Below are 20,234 nucleotides of genomic sequence, written 5' to 3' on the forward strand. Positions count from 1 at the left end.
AGAGCCTAATAACAGCCTATCAAATTAAATCCTTTTGACTTGTCCTTAGGACGTTGCACTGCAGAAAAATTTACCCCTGAAGTCTAGATAGTTATTGAAAGCGTCTTTACCACAGCTGATGTTATGATTTTATGCCTTTAAGCTTCTGATGCATATTCAGACATTCAAAAGGCAATTTAATATGTCTAGAAGAAGCAGCCATGCACCTGTTTCACCATGAGGTCATGTCTAGTACTTCGTCAGCTCTAAATTTCTGTCATAAGGACAGTCTAAAATACAGTTGTAACATATTGATACTTGTGTTTAATATGTGGGTTTTTTTTTTTGCAAACAATTCCTTTATGCCAACCCTTAGATGTATGGCTCAAATAGCTCATTTCAGTATAGTTATACAATTAAAGATATCTTTAAAACGTAACTTGGAAAGAAACGCCGAACTATACTGAGGAAGGAATGAAGAGGAAGCAGTATGTAGTAAAACAGGCCCCAGATTAGTTCTGATTTCACGAAGCCAAGTGCGCATTAGAGTTGGTAATTAAGATGCTTTTGCTTTATAGTACAGGAAGTGTGGAGGGCAGGGGGTGCAAGCCTCTCCAGCATTATTCTTTATTTGCTTTCCTGTTCATAGATTCTTCCTTTTTCTACGTGATTCATACACAGGAACAGGCATCTCACAGCAAAACTTTAGACACCTTTATAGGTCAGGGTGTGGACATTGTGAAATGCTTTACTGGCTCTTCCACCTATTCTCTGTGCTTCAATAACAGTATGCAAACAGTGTTTTTAGCAGTGTTGTAAATGCTAGATTTTGTTTTCTTCTCTTACTGAAATGACTGGCTTAATTTTCCATCTGTATTAACAAGGCAGGTACAAAGCAAAATTTTGCATTCGAGAGAAGTTTCTCGCTCATAAATAAGAAACAAACCTGCCAATGTGTGGCCACATCACCAGAAAGAATGTGTGATTAATAGCACAAACCATTACTGCATTACCTCATTGCAAACTTCTTCCAGAGGATCAACAATTCACTTACCAAAGCTGCATATTGTAATACACCTTAATAAGTTTTAACATTTCTACAAGTGAAATGAGCTGTGACTCATAACACCTTCTGGAGTGCATTCAAGTCTGTTATAAATCACGTTGGAGGATTATTTAGTGCAGGACTTCCTTAAATGGCAGGTGAAACTACAAGAAGTGTTTTGAGAATGCTGATGGTTTCAGCCTCCTTTTATAGACTCTAAGTTCCTCTGTCTTGTCAGTTTGCAGAAGTTTTGTTACATCATTCACTAAGACTTAGAAATGACATTATCTCCCAATGATATTTTTCTGCTCTCCTCTTCCATCTATGGAATATTATCTGTGGACATTCATTTTGAGTGTGGTATTTTTTACGATACTTCAAATCAAAAAAATTGCAGTTTCCTTTGGGCCTGGGTCAGTCGCTTCCTTGACACTGAAACAGCACTTCTGTGGATGTCGAATACTGAGAAACTGCAGCTAGCAGACTGTTCAAACAGTTTAAGTACAATAAAATGACAAAATAATTTAAAATAATAAAATAAAGTCATACAGAACCACACTCGTGAGGATTTCCTTTCCTTTAGGACACTGATGTGAGACTTAGAGCAAGAGGCACATACGGCGTCTCATTTTTAGAATGTCCCAAATACCACAAAATCAGCAAACCCACACTGTCATAATGTTTTTTACATGACTAATTTTAGTAGCGCTACTGACTCATGTAAATTGAAGAACGTGATCAAATTAGGTGCAGGGTCTTGACCAGCAGTGCACCCTTGAAACAAAACAGTCAGATTATCTCTCCAGCGTGATCAGGTACTGAAGGGATTGCTGGAACCGAGAGTGGCTCTTTGCGGAAGTCAAATTATCTAATAGCTGAGCTAAGTAGAAGCTGTGAAGTGATGAATTCTAATTTAGTCGCTATCAGTGACTTTCTTTGCAGCCTTGAGCAATTTGTGTCATCTCTTTTTCCAATTTCTCAAGCAATAAAATGGGAATGATAATACTATCCCGCTCATTATCGCCCTAACTTCATCTCTCTGTGTTGTGAGAATGTGAACAGTGCATGTAAGAGGTGGATATTAGAATCATTAGTTATTATTCAGGGCACAGAACCAAAATTCAGAAATGATGGATAACCACCAGATACAGGGCAGCACGTGGCCAGTGACACAATATCGTTCATTACTTGTCCAACAACAAGAAATCTGCAGTGAAACGCAGCGTTCTGAAGACAGGAGAAATGCCCAGAATAAGCATTTTTTGTCGTTAAATACCTGCCTTCATTTAGAAAACTGAGTGTAGTGTGACTAATATTTATATGTTTCAGGACTAATTGGTTTACTTAAATTATTAAAAGCAGTCTGAATGGAGGTATTAGAGCCACCGCTGTGTGATGATGTTGGTAAACTGCATGATCTGTGAGGCCAGCGTAGTGAGCCACACCGCTCTGACCATTACAGGCTGCAATGACACAGCTGCAAGAGAAGGTTAACATCTTCAGAGCAGTGGGGTGGAAGGGGAATTGTGCTTTACACCTCTGCCAGTGCTGTTTGCACCACAGCTGAGCATAGCACAGGCGTGCAGGGAGTGCATCTCTCGCTTCTGCATGGGAGGATGCTCGGGCAGAGCAAAGCCAACGCACTGCACGAGAATGTGAAATAAAAACAGGCTTGTTCTGTAAAAGCCTGCAATTACTGAGTTTTCTTTCTTCATTGCTTGTAGTTTAGCACAATCAAAACCTAGTGCAGGACAGATCCTTTGCTTTGATTTAGAAGTAAGGAACCACTTAGAAGTTTTATAATTATTTGTATCACAGCAATGCCGATCGGCTCTGTACATTTGATAACTAAATGTATCTCTAAATAGCACAGAAAATCATACAAGAAGACCTAGGCACATTTTGTCCAGATGCTACAAACACCAGGTCTGGCTTGTTGGATCTGGTAAGCCATAAGGAAGGACATTGTTAATTAGCCAAGAGTTACCAGTCCTGTATTACAAGTTTTACCCAATTTAAAGAAACCATTAGGTAATCCATTCAATGCTTTCGGGATCTCTTTGTGCAACAAGGGTGGAGAGTGGGGGAAGGAGGGACAAGGGGGGGATCGTGAACTGGTCTTAACATGCCAGTAAGAGTGCTTTGTGTTGTAGAGATGGACTTTGTTTATTTTAAATCTGCATTTTCTTTGAAATTTTCACTTTCTTTTGTGAACCTTGTTTCAAAGCAAAGCTGGTAGCAAGAATTCTTTATGAAGGTCCCTTATGAGTAGGTATGAAAGAGTACAATGGCAATTTCACTCTTGAATATAAGACTGCCCAGAACATACTGTTTTATATGCAGACTTTGGAATGCAAATCTGAACAGACACTCTTGGTGCTCCATTTTGGCTCTCCTAGTTCTGCTCTCCAGCCTCCATTGTCTAAACAGTCCTAATAATACTGTGGGGTTTTTTTCTTCCTTAGTTTTCAGTGTTGTGTATCTCTGGAAATCTTCATATTGCTGTTAGGGTCTCCTGTTGTGTTGTTGACTGGGCTGACGTGAGAAAGGGGAAGAGTGGGTTTGGCTAAAGAACACGGGCCTGTCCCCTTCCAGCACTGGCAGCACAGTATGCACTGCATCTACCAGTCTGTCCTGACTGCAGAACCCGTCAACAAAACCAAGGAGCATTAATATGAAAGCAAATTGCTGAAATGGTGTTTTGAATTAAATAGGTCACTGGGAATGTATGAGAGTGGCTGGAAAAGTACTTACAGTCTGAAAGAAAACGTGTCAAGATAGTTGAAGAAAATTTCTCTAAAGCTGAAGAATAAATGATTGTTTCCAGGATGAATATTTTAGTAAAGTGCACTTTACAACAGTACTGCTGATAACCCTGTTTTAAATGGTGCAAACCAAAAGTTTTATGTAAGGAAGTCTGATAGCTTTGCTTATATAAATACCACCTGTAGCTTGCGTCATGGCTTTTGTTCTTATTTGTGTCCTTCCACTTTCATACTCGCTGAAACAATGAGGCTTTTGCAGCCCCTTGGACCTGCGTCAATAGCACTGCCAGGGGCTGGTGCGTACTTAAGAAAAAGTAAAATCAGAAATACCAACGACCAATACAAGTAATGGAAAAGGATTTATTGGCAGCAGTGAGGTATATGATAAGAGACATAAGACCGGGAGAAAAGTTTAGAGATTATTCACGTTAAATTATAATTAATTTGCAGAGCAATAACTGAACCACAGATGGAGATTCATGCCCCGGTGAGATGTGCATAATACATATATTACCAACTCAGACAGTCATTTCCATTGAGTAGTTTGTCTTCAGCGTTGTGATGACTACAAGCCCTTTAGCATATCAGTTCTACCTAGCTCTGTGTGGCGCTTTTCAGCGTTAGGCTGCAGATCAGTTTAGGAGTGAGCTCACTACAGCATCCCCTTTTCACACACACCGAGACCAACGCAGAGCACGAGCTGTGCAGGGGAGTTCCCAGAGGCTGCTTGTTAGCCTGCCGGGGGAGCCAGGAGCTGGCAGGACTTCTTGCTTCATGCTTGCTGGTGGATCTCGTTGACGGTGGAGGATACCACCTGCCCGTTCACACTGTCGTGGACAATTGCTTTGATCTTTCGATTGGTCAGCCCGGCATATTCTGAAAGAAAATGAAAGGCTAATTATACAAGAAGCAATGCTGAGAAGAGATGATGCAGGGAAAAACTTCATTTACAGTAATTTACCAGCTGCTTCTTCAACTGATTTATCTTTACATGTTTCCCTTTAAGTCAATACTTACTGCTCTTTGTGAAATGTTAACAAAGTCACCCTGGGCCTTGTCCAGGTCAGGGCAAATGAATAATAAAGCTGCATCCCAGCCAATGCAAATCTAACTTCAGAGCAAATTAACCTGCATGTCTGTAGGTCATGCTCATACCAGAATATGAGTTTCCAGACATGCAGATTTTGTTTGCTCTCAAGCCCTAAGACTGTTTTAGTCACCAAATGGAGTCTCTTTGCCTCCTCATATACCATGAAAGCTTTAGGCTTGAGTCTGAGCTCTGGACAGGGTGCTTCACTGGCAGAGGTCAGTGTGAAGAGCAGCCCGTGAGCAGGCAGACGCAGCAGAATGTGCTCTGAAGTGCAGTCCTTTGCAGGTGAATCACTGAAATTATTCTCAAATGTGGCCTACATGAGAATTAATTGCAATGCAAACCTTTCATAGCTCCTTAAGATGAAAATTATTCTGAGTAAAATTTGATTGGAAATGACAATAATTAAAAGCTACTATAGAGAACAAAATGAGGGACTTTTACCTTTAGCTTTCGATTCAGATTTTTTTGTTTTCCTGTAAAGAAAATGAAACAGAGACAAAGTAATGAATATACTCATCTCAAGAACTTATTCATCCCCTTCAACTCACTGATTCTAAGGAGGCCTCATACCAATATGAAAAGAGATGAAAACAAAGAAATTAAGAAGGGACTCTTTGTAGTATACGAATTTTTCATTAGTCGTAGGTGCAGATGCCCTCAGCTGAAGCTGTCCCCTTGTGCACTGAGTATCACTTCTGTTAAGGACGGGCACATCGCTCCTCGTACGCCCTGAGCTGCTCAGGTCCCAGCCTGGTTCCTGATGCCCAGCCCTGGAATTGGTGCCCCACTGCCCTGCCTCCAGAGGTGCTCAGTTATTGCTAACCTTCCTTTTTCTATTTTGTGTAAATAAGCCATGCTCTGTCTATCAGGTGGGAGAACAAAGAATAGAGAGGGCCAGAGATTTCTGAATGCAGAGATTCAGAAAAAAAAGAAAAAAAAGATAGGGAAACCCAGCAGCCCCTCAGCACGGGGGCACGCTGTGTGGGTTTGTGTGCTGGTACTTGCAGCTGCGGGTGGCTGAGCAGAACTCAGCTGCACTTCATTTTGCACTTCACTCTGGGCTTCATTTTGATCTAGAACTTGGCTTGAAGATTGGAAATGACTATGAGTTTTACTGAAATTGACATTTTTTTCCTCAGCAGAGATAGACGTGCTGTGGGAATGTAGAAATTATTTTTAAAAATATATCGTTATATTAATTTAGGTAATCTAGACTACATAGATTGAAGTTTCTCCTTATATTAAATGGCTGAAGCTTTGTATTATGATCCATCAAATTAAAATACCAGCCCTTCACATAGCATGGAACTCACAAGCTTTGATTAAATGTAAACAAACAAATAAATAAGCTGAAAACAAGAACTCTCTTCTCATCTATTCCAGTCAGGGCAGCTTTGCCTTACCCGTCTACATTCCCTTCCAGCAGCAGACGGTAAGTGGAAATTTCCTTCTCCAGGCGTGTTTTAATCCCAAGAAGAACTTTATATTGGTTATTTTGCTGCTTGATGTCATGACGAAGCTGGCTTAGCTCTTCCTCACATTTGGAGATGATCTGCTGCATGTTTTGAAGTGCAACAGCATAGTAATTCCGGGTGTCAGCCAAGGTGTCTTCCAGCATGTGTTTCTGACAGCAGATAACAATTCTATGATTATTATTTATGTAGCAGGTATAATGCAGAAATACCAGCAAATTTGGTCTCTGGCCAGATGATTACAAAACTTAGGTTGTGGTCATTTAAGCACTTAGCCACTTGAGTGTCTATTCACGTGAAATCAGCAGAATCATGAAGCTGTGTTGTGTGTGCATAATGAAAGGCAAAAACTGAGCAATTTGTCCCTGCCATAATGCTTATTCTCAAAAGCTGTTGCTCCTGTAACTGCTGACTTTTTTGTCAGTTCCTGCTTTTGCTGTACAGGATTGCTTCAAAACCTCAAAGATGTGGATATGTGAGCTTTCACCTCTACAAAAGCTGAAGAAATAGCTTTAAGGTTCCCCATCAGTATTTTTCACAGTTCAGATATTTCACGTGTTATAACAGGGGTTGTAAATATGAAATTTATATTATCTGTCTTCTTTTTAGATCATGGAGTCAGCTCTCCTGTATTTTCTTTTTCTTCTCCCCATATATTGTTGTAAAGTGAGACAATTTTTACATCCTGGAAATGGTTGCTGAATCTATGTTAAATATTCTGGCAAAATCAAGTATGGTCCAAATTCCAATTTCATGTATACTTTAATAACTACACGAAAATTACACTAGGCATAATTTAAGCAAAGAATTGGTCCAAGGCAGGTCCTATGAATTCATGATGTAACAGTGGCCAGCCAGAGATGTCTGCAGTAGATACCTTACTCATCTGTGCCTGCAGCTCGATGTCCAGGGACTGTAAAGTACGGGTTAGATCCTTGATCTCGTTCTCACTGCTCTGTATCTGTTCTGGATTAGGGGCTGCTGCCAGAGACACAGCTGAGCTCTGCGGAGCAAAACAAGAGAAAAGTTTACTGATTTTGGCAGTCAGGTACAGCACCAGGGATCTTTGAAATGAACAGGAAAGAGCTGTTACCAGTTCTTTGTACCAACTGTCGAGGCTTTGACGATTCTTTTCAATTATGGCTTCATAATCTTGTCTTATTTCTGCTAGAATCTTGGCTAGGTCTTCAGGAGGTGGTGCATTTACTTTGACGTTGACTTTGAAGTCCTGTGATGAGCGATTTGCTTCCATATCCTGTTGATATCAGCAGATGAAACAAACTCAAGCTCTGAAACTTGTTCATGAAAAGGGAAACAGTTTTTGTCCCTGGCTTGTTTTCCTTAGTTCCATTCTCTCAAAATACTCACAATATTTTTTTCATTATAATAGCTTGTTATACAGATTAGTTAACACTATTTTGAAAATGTACACATGTATCATACTGCGACATGACTTAAACCAGTGACTGATACCTGCTTCCATGGCAGATCTGTGCTAGAGAGCACAGTAAAATCATTGCAGAAGATCTTTTCAAATAATATTTCTGGAAGATATATATTTAATAAAGCACTGAGATTTTTAGTTTATTTATCTGTTATGAGCCTAGAACTTTTCATGAAAATCTAACAGTAATTTCATCTTTCTTACCCCGTATGTTAATATTTATGGAACTATAACGAAGTTTACAGGAGAGTAATATAAAAGTTCTATGTAATTGTTAAAGGAATAATTGGATTAAAACATATAATTACTGTGTAAACAACATAATTACAGGACAAGTCGAGCAGGTACGGTAACATTCCTTTTGGTGTAGCACAACCTTATGTGCTAGGTACCATTTTCAAAAGCGTCCAGGCAAAGCAGCATTTTGGGCATGACATCATGGCCTCTGCAATGTAGATCAGCTGGACATGCTGATGTCTCTGTTGGTTGCCTTGATTCCCAAAGCTGTTTTATGACAGCTGTTTAGTTCGTATCCTGGGCCGTAAGGGGACCAGCCAAAGAAAGTTTCACCTGCTGCTGTGTAACCCTTGTGTTTCTGTTCTGCTTTATCCACAGGTAGTGTGTAGGGTGTTTTTTCTGTATTAGATATTAACTGAAAACAACACCAGATCAAGCAAAGTGAAAGCAGCATGTTGTCCCACAGTGCTATTACATGAAATGGAATAACAGAGACTACTCTGGTGTAGCTCTGAATTAAGACAGCAGCACATTTTTTGACAGGGATTGAGTGTTATCTAATTAATTATGCTTAGAGTTTTACAAGAATAAGTAGTCTCATGTGGCTTCGCTAACCCTTCTTTTCAGTTTTGATCCTTTGTGAATTCAAGATCTGTTTAGTTCGGGTCAGCCTGCTCTAGGGGACCCTGCCTGAGCCGGAGGGTTGGACAAGGTGACCCTGAGAGGTCCCTTCCATCTCAGGTACTCCGTGCCTGTGAAATGATATATCCTGAGGTGAGGGGAAAGGCTGCGGTCTGAAAAACTCCACAGCAACCAGAAACGCTTCCTGTTTATCCGAATCTCTGTGTACGTAGATCTAGGTATTTCTGAGAACATTTCTGTCAAATACGTAACTTATTATTAGCTGTGTGCGACAAACGAGTAGCTAACCAGAAAAGAGCCTGGGAGAAAATACAGCAATCTGTTATCCTTCCTGAAATCCTGATTTAATTGGTAAAGTAGCACACAAACTTCGTGCCTCATCCGACTCTCGTTGGCTCTGTCAGAAACATGGTTGGGTTCTGAATCATCAATCCCATTTATAGATTGTGGATCTTACTCAAAGTTAATTACACAGTAGCAAAGATTTGTGTGATAGTGTAACTTTTTCTACCTCCTCATGGTCTTTCCTCCTGAGGATGTGCTCTTCTCGCAAGCCTTCGATTTCCATTTCCAGATCTGTTGTAACAATAGTCAGGCCGTCGAGCTCCTTACGCAGGTTCTCAACATCACACTGCACTCCCTGCCTGCGAGTCTTCTCGGCTTCGTACCTTTATGGGGAAGGAGCAGAGAAAGCCTGCTTAGTGAGAACAAACTGCCTCGTGTATAAGCAGTACCACAGAGAAGTAGACTTCCTTAAGTCCTCTATGTAGGGAACAAAAACCCAAGGAAACAGATTCTGTTTGTAAAATACATTCTTTGATAAATTCATGAATAGTCTAAAAATGTGGATGTGTTCCATTATTATTATTGTATTTTTTTTCCTTGTCACAGCTCCTCTATGGTATAAACTAGTTATTTTTCTTTTATTTTTCCTTTTTATCATTCACCGAGTTATGAAAGCTTTAGGAACGGAGTGCTCCAATTCTGCAGATTTATTACAATACTATCAAAAGCTGTGAGATTTTCAATAACTGATCACATCTATTAAAAATAAGATGAGATCTTCATGATTCCTAAGAAGCCTGATTTACAGAAATGTAAATTCCTTTCCTGGGCAAAGATCTACCTGGAAGATCTCAGTCCAAGCATTTGGGCTTTTTAGATGGTCTGAAAACTCTTTCAGCAATGTCCTGAACAATTAAAGTGTGCTCTGGTAACCGGGGAAGCAGTGGCCCATTTACTGTGGCAAAACTACTGAGAACCCAAAGCAGAAGATGCTGAGGGACAGGTATTTCTTGTGGAGCTGGATGGAAGAAGTGATAACTGCAGGAAGTAGATTTGGGCTGGATTAAGGAAGCGTAGGGTGCAGAGAAGGGTTAATTTGTACTCCCAGATGATGGTTTTAAATGCCTTTTGTCACAAGTATCAAGTGTCTGCTGTAAAACCTGCTCTTCAGGACCTGAACTAAGTATCATAAACAGGGTGACTCAAGGTTGTTCAGCAATCATTTCTGTGTTTTACATCCTTTTTTTTTATCCTTTTTTAAAAAAAAATATTTTGTGTTCCACATTGGTTTTATTTATTCAGTATCACCAGAAAGCTAAAGTAAAATCGGCATCAGACTGCATTTTCAAGAAAAAGAAATATGTTGCTTAATTCTCTTTCATACTTAATTAGGAAACCAAAAAAGAGCTTACTTGAGCCTGAAGTCTTCAGATGCCATGTTAGCATTATCAATTTGTAAAAGGATGCTGGCGTTGGTGATCTTGCCATCCTCAATCTGCAAAACAGAGAATCCAACAGACTCGGTGTTGCCATACATATGGTGACAATGAATAACCTGTGCTGTTTAAGATTCCCTGCTGCTTGTATGAAAGAAAAACGAAAGTCCTGTTTTAAGGAGTATAGATAAAGAAACTTAATTTCCTGAGTCACTTAGGTGTTTCTGCTATTTTTGTCCATAATCTTACTCTTTTTTTTTTAATTATTATTTTTTATTTTTTTATTTTACTTTGTCTTTCTTGGCTATGAAGCAGTAGGAATCATACTATGTGTGGGCAGGCAAAGGATATGGATAACAGTACACAAATCTCATGGCATATTACAGAATAATTTCACTGTCTTCCTCAACGTTAAGTTCTGTCCGAGTGCAGTTAAAATGCTGGCATTAATCATATGCTCAAAAATAAGCATGTGCATAAACACCTTGCTGAATCAGTGCTGAGATACAGAGGTGTAATGATGATGATAGAAGCAACTCACGAGCAGGACAGGACCCCTCTTGTGCTTAAGTCTGCAGTTGTACGGATTGTCATTCTGAGACCAGCACCGGCCAGTTGTCATGATCCAGTCAATTATTCACCTGCCACTATACTGAAACCTCCAGCAGCATACAGTGATTAATTTGTCATTCTGATTTTGGTTTGGAATGTTGAAATCTGCTCCAAAAGGTGAAGGAGAAAGTGCACCACATCCTTCGTTTAGTGTACTCGGTGTGCTGAAAAGACGTGTAAGTCTCTGTTAAAGTAAGGCAGCTTTTGAGCTGTAAATCTGAATATGAAAATCTCAGTACTCCATTCAGAATCTTTGGAAGTACTCTAGAACCTCATGCATAATTAGGAGGAACTACTGATTGTGGGACATCACATCCTCTCCTACCAAAAACGAAAAAGATGCATGATTGCAGCTGCCTCCACTCGATGCTTACATATGGAAACAAGGTGAATTATGGCCACAGAGATACCTCTAGCTATTTAGAGAGCTCTCAGCACTTTTTATCAAAACTTCCCACACCTAAATGAATCACAAAGACACCAGGAAACTACAAAATTGTCTTGAAGTGTCAAAAGTTTACCTCTCTTAAAAAAAAAAAAAGAAAAGAATGTGCCTGTGAAAGGTTTTAACTAATCTCTAAGACAGAACAAACTGTGCGTTCTTAGTGATTAGCAGCACACCTCAGATACTGCCCTGGGACATGGTGGAGGCCAGCTAAAGAACTATAACAAGACTCTAAAAGTGTTGCTGCCTGAAATTTGTTGTCAGAGAAGAGGCAGTTCTTGAACCGATCCTTAGATAATAGTAAATTCTACTATGGAAGGTAATAACTGAGAGGCCGTAAGAAAGCACCATTTGCGTTCTTTGATTTTGTGCCATTTCATAACAATGCAACACAGCTACACGTAGAAATATATGTATAGATGCTTTGTGACTCTCTGTGCAGTCTGAAAGAATAAAGAATCCAACAGAGGAGTTACAGTCATCACTGTTTTGCCAACTGTTGTATGACTGCTGCTATGTCTCTTAGCAGCGCGTTCCAGATGTGGATATTTATCTGTTTATAATTACACTGATTTCTTCACTACATGCATCGTGGATACAGATGTATCACTAACACCAGTCAACAAATTTACAGATGTCTTATTTAAGAACTCACACATTATTATATACAAAATGCACTCAAATTCCTTTTCAAAACAGTTTTTTTTTTCAGGAAGGCTTCCTGCACTGGCTTGTTCCTCAGTACGCCGTATGTCTTTTGGTCCACAGCATGGATCCTGCCTCCCTGAATCCTCTGTAAATCAGTTTGGATTTTTAGCAGGGCCAGATGCTTGAATATGACCATAGACTGTACTGGCATCTATGTGAAAATGGAGCCAGAAATGCCTGAAGCACTGAGGCTATTTTACTTTTGGGCTAAAATGGAGTGGGGCTGGAGCAAAGCAACTTGCTGCCCTGCCATGTTCATCGTGAATTCACCCAGGGAAGAGTGTGCTTCCAAATGTAGGACCCAGGTGATTACACACGTTGAAGTTTAGATAGCCACGACATCACACACTTTCTGTGTTATTGGATATAGGTTCCTAAATTTTGTCTAAAATTCACTTTGGGTGCTAAATTAGTCTCGCCTTTTTAATTTGTGGGCAATTAATTTAATTATGGTTAATAATTAGATACTATATTCTCACTCATTTTACTGGCAGTCATGGTGCTAATTGCAATAATTTATAGAGAAAGTGAAAATCTTGTGTTAATCACGGAATTGTCCCCTGTAAATAATCCTTTATTAGCCCTTCCTCTCCAGTACAAACACCACATTAAACTGGCTGCGATGGCCATTAGTCTAACGGTGCCTGCAGCCAGCACGTAGCTATTTCAGTCGGTGTTAGAAAAAAAGTATTTTAAGTACAACCTATTCAAAAGGGAGGGGGGCTTTCCTACAATCTGCATTGTGCTTTTAGTCCTGTCGTCTTTCTAAATCTTTCTGACTTGTTAATTCCATATCAACGCGAACACATTATGTTCTTGATGAACAAGTATTCATCTCTGGATCAGTTAAAAAAAAAAAAAGTGCTTAAGTGATAGGTTTGGAGACTGATGACCTTTCTTTATCCTTAAAATAGAACTAGGTGATGACAATTCTGGCTCTCCTTGCACATTGCCTGTGGTCAGACTGCCTCATCTTCTGCCTGGAGGCAACACATTTAGCAGTGAGCAAGGAGTTTGATTAAGTCCCTGACCTCTGTCAGCAAATGTGTGGGACAACACCTTTTCCAAGCTCTTTAGAAAAAAAATTCTCAGGGTTTTGAGAATGTCAAGTCATCATATTAAAAGAAGTAGGGGGAAAACAAGAGCATCGCATTTGGAATAGCTCTGCTTTTTGCCCCATATGGCTATGTAAAGTTAATTACAGTGATTAGTCACAGAGATGGTTACAGAGCTAAGTATGTTCATTATGAATACAGATTAATATTATGCTTAAATTTGAAGACACGTGAGTTTGGGAGATTGAAAGAGTTACTGTTGAACGTTAATATTAACTACTGGCGGGAACCAGAAATTCTGCTTTTAATTATAGTGAAAACATCCACAAGGAATTTGTCACTGCTATTTCCTTAATTACAATGAAGTATTTTTCCATCTGATTACATAAACTCCTAGGACCCAAAACTCCTGTAGTTTCATCGTCTGCTGCCACAAGAATCAAAGAAACGAAAGGCAACAGAGTGTCTAAAGGCAGCGTGCATGAAAGAAGGAAGTCTCTTCAGTTTGCCTGCTTTTTAATTTGCTTGAATACATGTGCAGTCAAAAAGATCAAATTCTGCCAGACATAGTTGCTCAAACCACAGTTTCATGTACAGGAATGAACACTTGGCAGCACACAAGTCTCTTTATACTATCAGTCTTTGCAGAATCCCCTTTGTCTCCTTCCAGACTTTCTTGTACCCCTTTCTGCTCCCTGTGGAGGCAAAGAATGTTTATGCCCAGCTCCTGCTACCACTTTCATTTCTATTTCTAACATTTAAAATGTTTTACTTAATTTTCTGTAAAGGAAAGCCATCAGCATAACTGAGTACCCAGATTCCTTAAAGGAGCACAGAATGACATAGTTCGTATAGCTCTGACTTACCTGTCTTTGCATGTCAGTGACGTTTTGCTCGTATTGGTTGAAGTCATGCCTCTCTCCATGAGACTTTGTCTTGTGCCACTCTAGGATGCAGCTTTCCAGCTGAGCGTTAGCTGCTTCTAAGGAGCGGACCTTGTCCAGATAGGCAGCCAAACGGTCATTCAGGTTTTGCATGGTCTGTTTCTCATTCCCACCCAGGAAGATGCTTTCCCTGTGGTGCTCGCCGAAGCATCCCCAAGATGCCTCTCCTCCGGCAGCCAGACAGAGGGGTCTGGCAGAGGAGAAAGAGGTGTGTATGCTGCTGGCACCACCATCTGCACCTGAAGGTCTGTAAGAAGTTCCTTGCTGGGCCAAACCACACCCTGAACTACCCCTGAGGGACCCAGAAAAAAATTGAAAAGGGCCTTGGCTGGTACTCATGTTTAGCTCAGTTATGGATCTAACCCAATGTTTGACTGACTAGCACTGAGCAGCTTCTTAGCCTTCCCTAAGCAGCTTTATGCCTTTTCCTGTGGGAGTTCCCTTCGATGAATGACTACAGCAACAAGATTGTGTCATCATGAAACGTGCTTCCTCTTGGTCAATTCTGAAGCATTTATGAGCATGCACACACTGTTGTTATTATTTGGAATCACAGCCACATACCGGATTGTTTTCCTTTTGCTTGTTTTCTTTTTTTTTTTTCTTTTTTTTTTTTTTCTTCTCTTTTCATATTATAATTGTGAGGTGTGGCTAAAAGCAGTAGGTGTGGAACTGGATCAGCTCTGCTTCAAACTTTTTTTCTAACCCTTCAGCAAATACATTATATTTTCCCATTTTGAAGGGAAGAATATCACCATTACAGAACACATGGAGAGCTAGGGCAGGGACAGGTCTCCCAGGACCTTTTTTTTTTCTGTCATAATTCTCAGGCTTTAGAATTATAGCAGTCTGTGCGTCCTGAAACGCAGCATGTCCTATCAAGCTGTCATTAGCGTAGCAAACAGCTTCAGCCTGTGTGAGACATGAGACTTTAATGAAGTTAACCAAGCTCTATCATTTAGCTAAACTCCAGTCCAAAGTGAGTCAGGCTCAGCTATTCCTTTCAGCTGCCTGTGTCCCATAGAAATACACGAGAATTAGATACCGAGCAGTCTTTTCTACTGATTCTTCTTCATGATTCAAGGTGCAGTCATATTTCAGTTTCAATAGTCTTGCTGTAGTAGATAGTAGTGCAGGAATTTATTGCTGTTACTAATAGGTGTGCTATTGGGATATTTGTATTTTTAGCTGTAGAAAATATTTAAAATATGAGTTCGTAACAATACTCCCCAAATTGAAGTGGTTATTTAAAGCTACCAAGGCTATAAATTGACCTGGCAATGAAGCGAAAACAGGCTTTCTCAAAAGTGTCAGGTACCTTCTGAAGCTGTATAAATCAAAACCAGAACGGGCAGGTCTGGCTTCTGCAATGATTTTCCCATTCCTCCTGCTTGTTAGGAGGCAATAAATCGCAAAGGGTGCCCGTGGCAGGAGCTGGGGTTCTCGACTTGCCTCTGTCTTTCGCAGATGTTGCAGAGCACGGCTGAGGGGTGAGACAGAGGAAGAACCGGGGTGCAATGTGGGGCTGCCTGGGCTGGCAGGAGCCGTACGGCTGTTTTTCTCTGCAGCAGCAAAGGCTCAGCTCTTCCATGGGATCTTATTACCTACCTGTTACCCGCCCCAAATGGCAGGCTTGGAGGGATTGTGCAGAACAGAATTACGCTCTCCTGGGAGAAGTCTTTTTTTCAGCGTTAGTCTCAGTTGGCGTTTTTCAGAAATAAGGAATTGCTGCACTGCATCCTGGCCTGAGGAGGCAGGGAAAGATGCCTCCTAGTCCCGGGTGACTGAATTGGGCAGGATTTGAGCTCCTCCTTGTGGTTCTGTGTCAGCTTCGCTCAGCAGCTCCTGATTTTCATTTTACCAGTTACATTTCCATTGAGTACAGATTCCTTCTTATTCCTCATACACTTAATTGTATAAAAATGCTTACATTTTCAGTCGTTTTGGTAAATTAATCATTGAAGGTACTGTTTTCCAATAAATACAAGGCATATCTACGACAAACTGTTCTGGTAACAGCTGCGATTAGCAGCTGCACTTTGGTACATGCAGTTCATTATCGGCACCGCAGCTTGATAGTAAGAAGAGTTTGAAGAACCAGACAGAAATGAAGACCTCATTTTACAACTCACAAAACTGTAATAGAGGCACGGGTATCCTGCTGCTCAATTCATCTCCCCAGAGATTAATTGCAGATTGAATTTTATAGTCTGGCAGTTCAGCAAGCTCAATGCTACATTAAAAACAATCATGCATGCTTATATAATCACAGAATCACAGCACGGTTTGAGTGGGAAGGGACCTCAAAGTCCCAGTCCCCTTCTGCCATGGGCACGACCCCTGCCCCCATCCCAGGCTGCCCCCAGCCCCATCCAGCCTGGCTTTGGGCACTGCCAGGAACGGGGCACCCCCAGCTCCTCGGGGCAGCCTGGGCCAGTGCTCACCGCCGTCTGAGGGAAGAATTTCCTCCCTGTGTCTAAGCTGAGCCTGCCCTCTTTTAATTTAAGGCATCTCCCCTTGTCCTGTCGCTACACTCCCTGGCAGAGTCCCTCTCCAGCTTTCCTGGGGCCCCTTTAGGTACTGGAAGGTCACCGTAAGGTCTCCCCAGCGCCTGCTCTTCTCCAAGCTGAACATAATATTACACGAAATAAAACGATTGCTTTGTTTCACATGAAATTACTCAGAGAAATTCAAAACCTAGCTGTTGGTGAGGTGACTGTGCGTGAGACAGAATAGCCTTTGTCTTACTTCCTGACAGTTTCACAACTATCATGCCACCGTGCAAAACAAATTGTATTTTTTTCCTGGCAAGTAATACAAAACCAGCCTGCCTCGGCACCAGTGCTGTTGAATATCTTTATCAACAACAGACAGGGATCAAGCACACCCTCAGCGGGTTTGCAGGTGACACCAGGCTGAGCGGTGCAGTGCGTCCGGCAGCAGGAAGCGATGGCATCCGGGGGGACATGGAGAGGCTGGAGAGGTGGGGCCACCTGATGAGGTGCAACAAAGCCAAGTGCAAGGTGCTACACCTGGACCAGGGCAGTCCCAGACAACGTTTATAAACTGAAAGGGGAGATTTAGAGTAGAGATTAGGAGGAATTCTTCACTGTAAGGGTGGTGAGGCACTGGGACAGGCTGCCCAGAGAAGCTGTGGGTGCCCCATCCCTGGAGGTGCTCGAGGCCAGGCTGGATGAGGCCCTGAGCAACCTGGTGTGGTGGGAGGTGTCCGTGCCATGGCAGGGGGTTGGAACCGGATGATCTTTGAGGTTCCTTCCAACCCAAGCTGTCCTATAACTCTGTGATTCTGTGGAAACAACAGTAATTTGTCACACAAATGTCTCCTCTGAAACTCAGCTGTTTCAAATTGGAAAAGATAGCCTGGTTTTCATCAACCACACGCGTGTGGGATCCAGGGAAAGGACCAAAATACTTAACTCAAAACGAGACGCAGCTCTCCACCCGATTTTTTACAGGGCTTGTTTTTAGCTATTTAATCTAAAGCATACAGAATGAAAGCAGTGATTGGAGTGAGAAAATAAATCAGTCAGCAGATGGCACCACGAGATGATGTTTTCTCTTTGCTTCATCCAGCCTGCTCCCTGCAAACTGGGGAGGTGCTGGGCAGGTCCAAGAGGGTGGAACAAGGAATGAACACACAGCCCCCGCTTGCTTTAGTTGGGAATCCTTCTTCTCTTACTGAATATCACGAAAAGCAAGCCGAACTGAGTTTATAGGCTGCAGTTTAAGCATCAACAGAATATTTTGACCCCTACATTTTAGAGAGAAATACCTCGTGACAAAGCCCCAGCTGATGTCAGTCAGCGTAGTGCCATTTACATCAGCTGGAGATGGGACCGTGGAACATTTGCTTTGCTGAGGTCCTGCCAGCCAAGCCCCCCGCTTGTCGGGCACGGGCTGTCACTGCCAGGGCAGGGTGTTAGTGCTCTCGTGCTGCTTTGCTGTTTTCCTGGCAGCTGCTTTTAAAGCACAGGGGGCCCTGCACTTTGTGGGGAGCCTGATTTTGTTGGTGAGTGTTTGGTGTGCTGTGAACATACATAGAATCATAAAATCATGGGATATCCTGAGTTGGAAGGGACACATAAGGATCATCGAGTCCAACTCCTGGAATATATATACATATATATATATAGTGTGTGTGTGCTTTTTTTCCTCGGGTTTCTTTCAAGACCTCATTAAGTCACTTTAAAGGAATGTCTTTTCAGCTGCCTTAGCTGCATGTGGGAAGCAAAGACATCAGAGACAACTTACAAGATAGTGAAAAGCAGTAATCAGGCAAAGGGAGGAATTATCTGCTAGGGAAGCAGACTTATCTGAAAAAGCTACATTTTTCAGATACTTACAAATACTTATGTGCTGAGTGGCTGAGTGATAACTGAAAGAGAAGACCCAAAGCGATAGTGAGTGCTATGGGTAATCCATCATTTACACACAGGTACGAGGAGAAACAGTTACCAGAAGGTGCACGCTTTTATTGTTAGGGTTTTGTTGTTTTTTTGTTGTTGTTGTTTTTTTTTTTTTTTTTTTATATATATTAAATGATGTAAAGATTTGTTGCATCTTACCTGAGGATTGGAAGTACAAATTCTAAACAGTGGTACTGGTATCCTCCGTATAAGCAGCAATTAATTCAAATAAACCTTCCAGCAGAGTTACACTGCTGCTGGTAAAAATGGAGAGCCGTGACAGGTCAGTGTTGTTTTTTTACTGAAATGCAAAATCTGTGGGTCCCTGGGGCACACTTGGGCTGTAGGAACTTGACCCATATGAGAGACAATAACAAAAGTGATACTTGCTGACTTTATTGAGCTTAACTTGAACACATTTTCAGGGACTTGCTATTGATGGTGACAGCACAAATTAAGGCACTGACGGCTCCTCGGTGGCAGTGGTATGTGAGGCTCCCTGGCTCCAAAAGTTTCTGTGGCAGGCTCCTGTCCGCATCTGGGCTCCCCTGAGAGCGCTGCTTGTGCTTAGCTGCAGGGTTCAGAGCCCAAGCGAAGAGCAAAAGCACAAACTCACCACCAAAAAGAGATGGGAAGGAACAAAAAAGGAAGACACTCCTTCCTTTGAGGGAGCAAGAAATGAGAAGCTGAGATAGTCATAGAGGTTGTGTGTTGCAACAGCTACAGTATTGCCTTTAAAAGTATATATTTGGGGAATGTTTTCTTCCATTTTACTTCCTCTATTGTGTCAGAAAGGTGGATGTATGCTCCTTACAAAGGAGTGGTGTATCTGCCTGGATAAGATCTGGGTTTAATGGCACAGAAAATCATTCTCCTACTTGAGATGGAGAAGCATCCTCATACCTGCTCTGACGATCACCGTGCACCCCTGTTGTTTTCTGGGGCTAAGAAGGAGGGCACCGCTCCTAAAGCTTTGTGAATGGAAAAAGTGATGCCGGGCTTCCAAAGCTGTTTTCACAAACTTGGTGACAGTACATGGCTAGAGACTGCCTGGTTTTGCACAGAAAAGGACGTGCTCTCATGGTTAAAAATTAAAAATAAAAATTGAAGAGCAAACTTAATATTTTTATGACAGAAATGACACTGGTGCAGCTGCACAGGCCAGCTCACCGCTGAGGGCAGGCGGTGTTGCCAACACGACGGCTGCAGCAGTGACCTGGGCTGCTGCGGTTCTGAGTCACAGCAAGGAGCTTGGCTGGTTCCTGTCACCTGCACCTCGCCTCGTCCTCCCTGAAGGGCTGAGGCCGTTTGCCTTCCCACTGAAGGAGGTGCAGGAACATACAATACAGGATTTTTTTTTCAGAGGTTGTGCAAGTTGAATTCACAACAAAGACCTTCAGGACCTGAAGCATTGTATTTCTTCACAGTAGCTTCAGATTCCTGGGAGAATCTTCCAGCACTTTCTCCCTGTCCATTCATCATCACCTTTCCTACAATTATTGAAGTTTTTGTTGCTGTTACCCATTGAGTTACCTGAACCTCAGCACATCTTGTTCTGGGTCACAGGAGCACTGAGGTAGGGAGGGGATGTGGTTGTGTGAATGGCAGTGCCATGCTGACCACACAAAAACGACATTAGACTGAA

The 20,234-nt window shown here is 41.7% G+C and overlaps 1 protein-coding gene across 1 annotated transcript; it reads right to left on the reverse strand.

The window, feature by feature from the left end:
* Positions 1-4,129: 4,129 nt before the first annotated feature.
* On the reverse strand, positions 4,130-14,675 carry KRT23 (keratin 23). The gene is made up of 8 exons (XM_005030346.6): positions 14,085-14,675; positions 10,375-10,457; positions 9,189-9,345; positions 7,448-7,609; positions 7,232-7,357; positions 6,286-6,506; positions 5,324-5,355; positions 4,130-4,665 (listed from the first exon to the last, which is right to left on the reverse strand). Exons 1-8 carry the CDS (start codon positions 14,499-14,501, stop codon positions 4,562-4,564), a joined length of 1,302 nt encoding a protein of 433 aa, XP_005030403.4. The 5' UTR covers positions 14,502-14,675; the 3' UTR covers positions 4,130-4,561.
* Positions 14,676-20,234: the final 5,559 nt, after the last annotated feature.

This window comes from Anas platyrhynchos, chromosome 28 (assembly GCF_047663525.1).
Source record: "Anas platyrhynchos isolate ZD024472 breed Pekin duck chromosome 28, IASCAAS_PekinDuck_T2T, whole genome shotgun sequence".
NCBI classification, from domain to species: domain Eukaryota; kingdom Metazoa; phylum Chordata; class Aves; order Anseriformes; family Anatidae; genus Anas; species Anas platyrhynchos.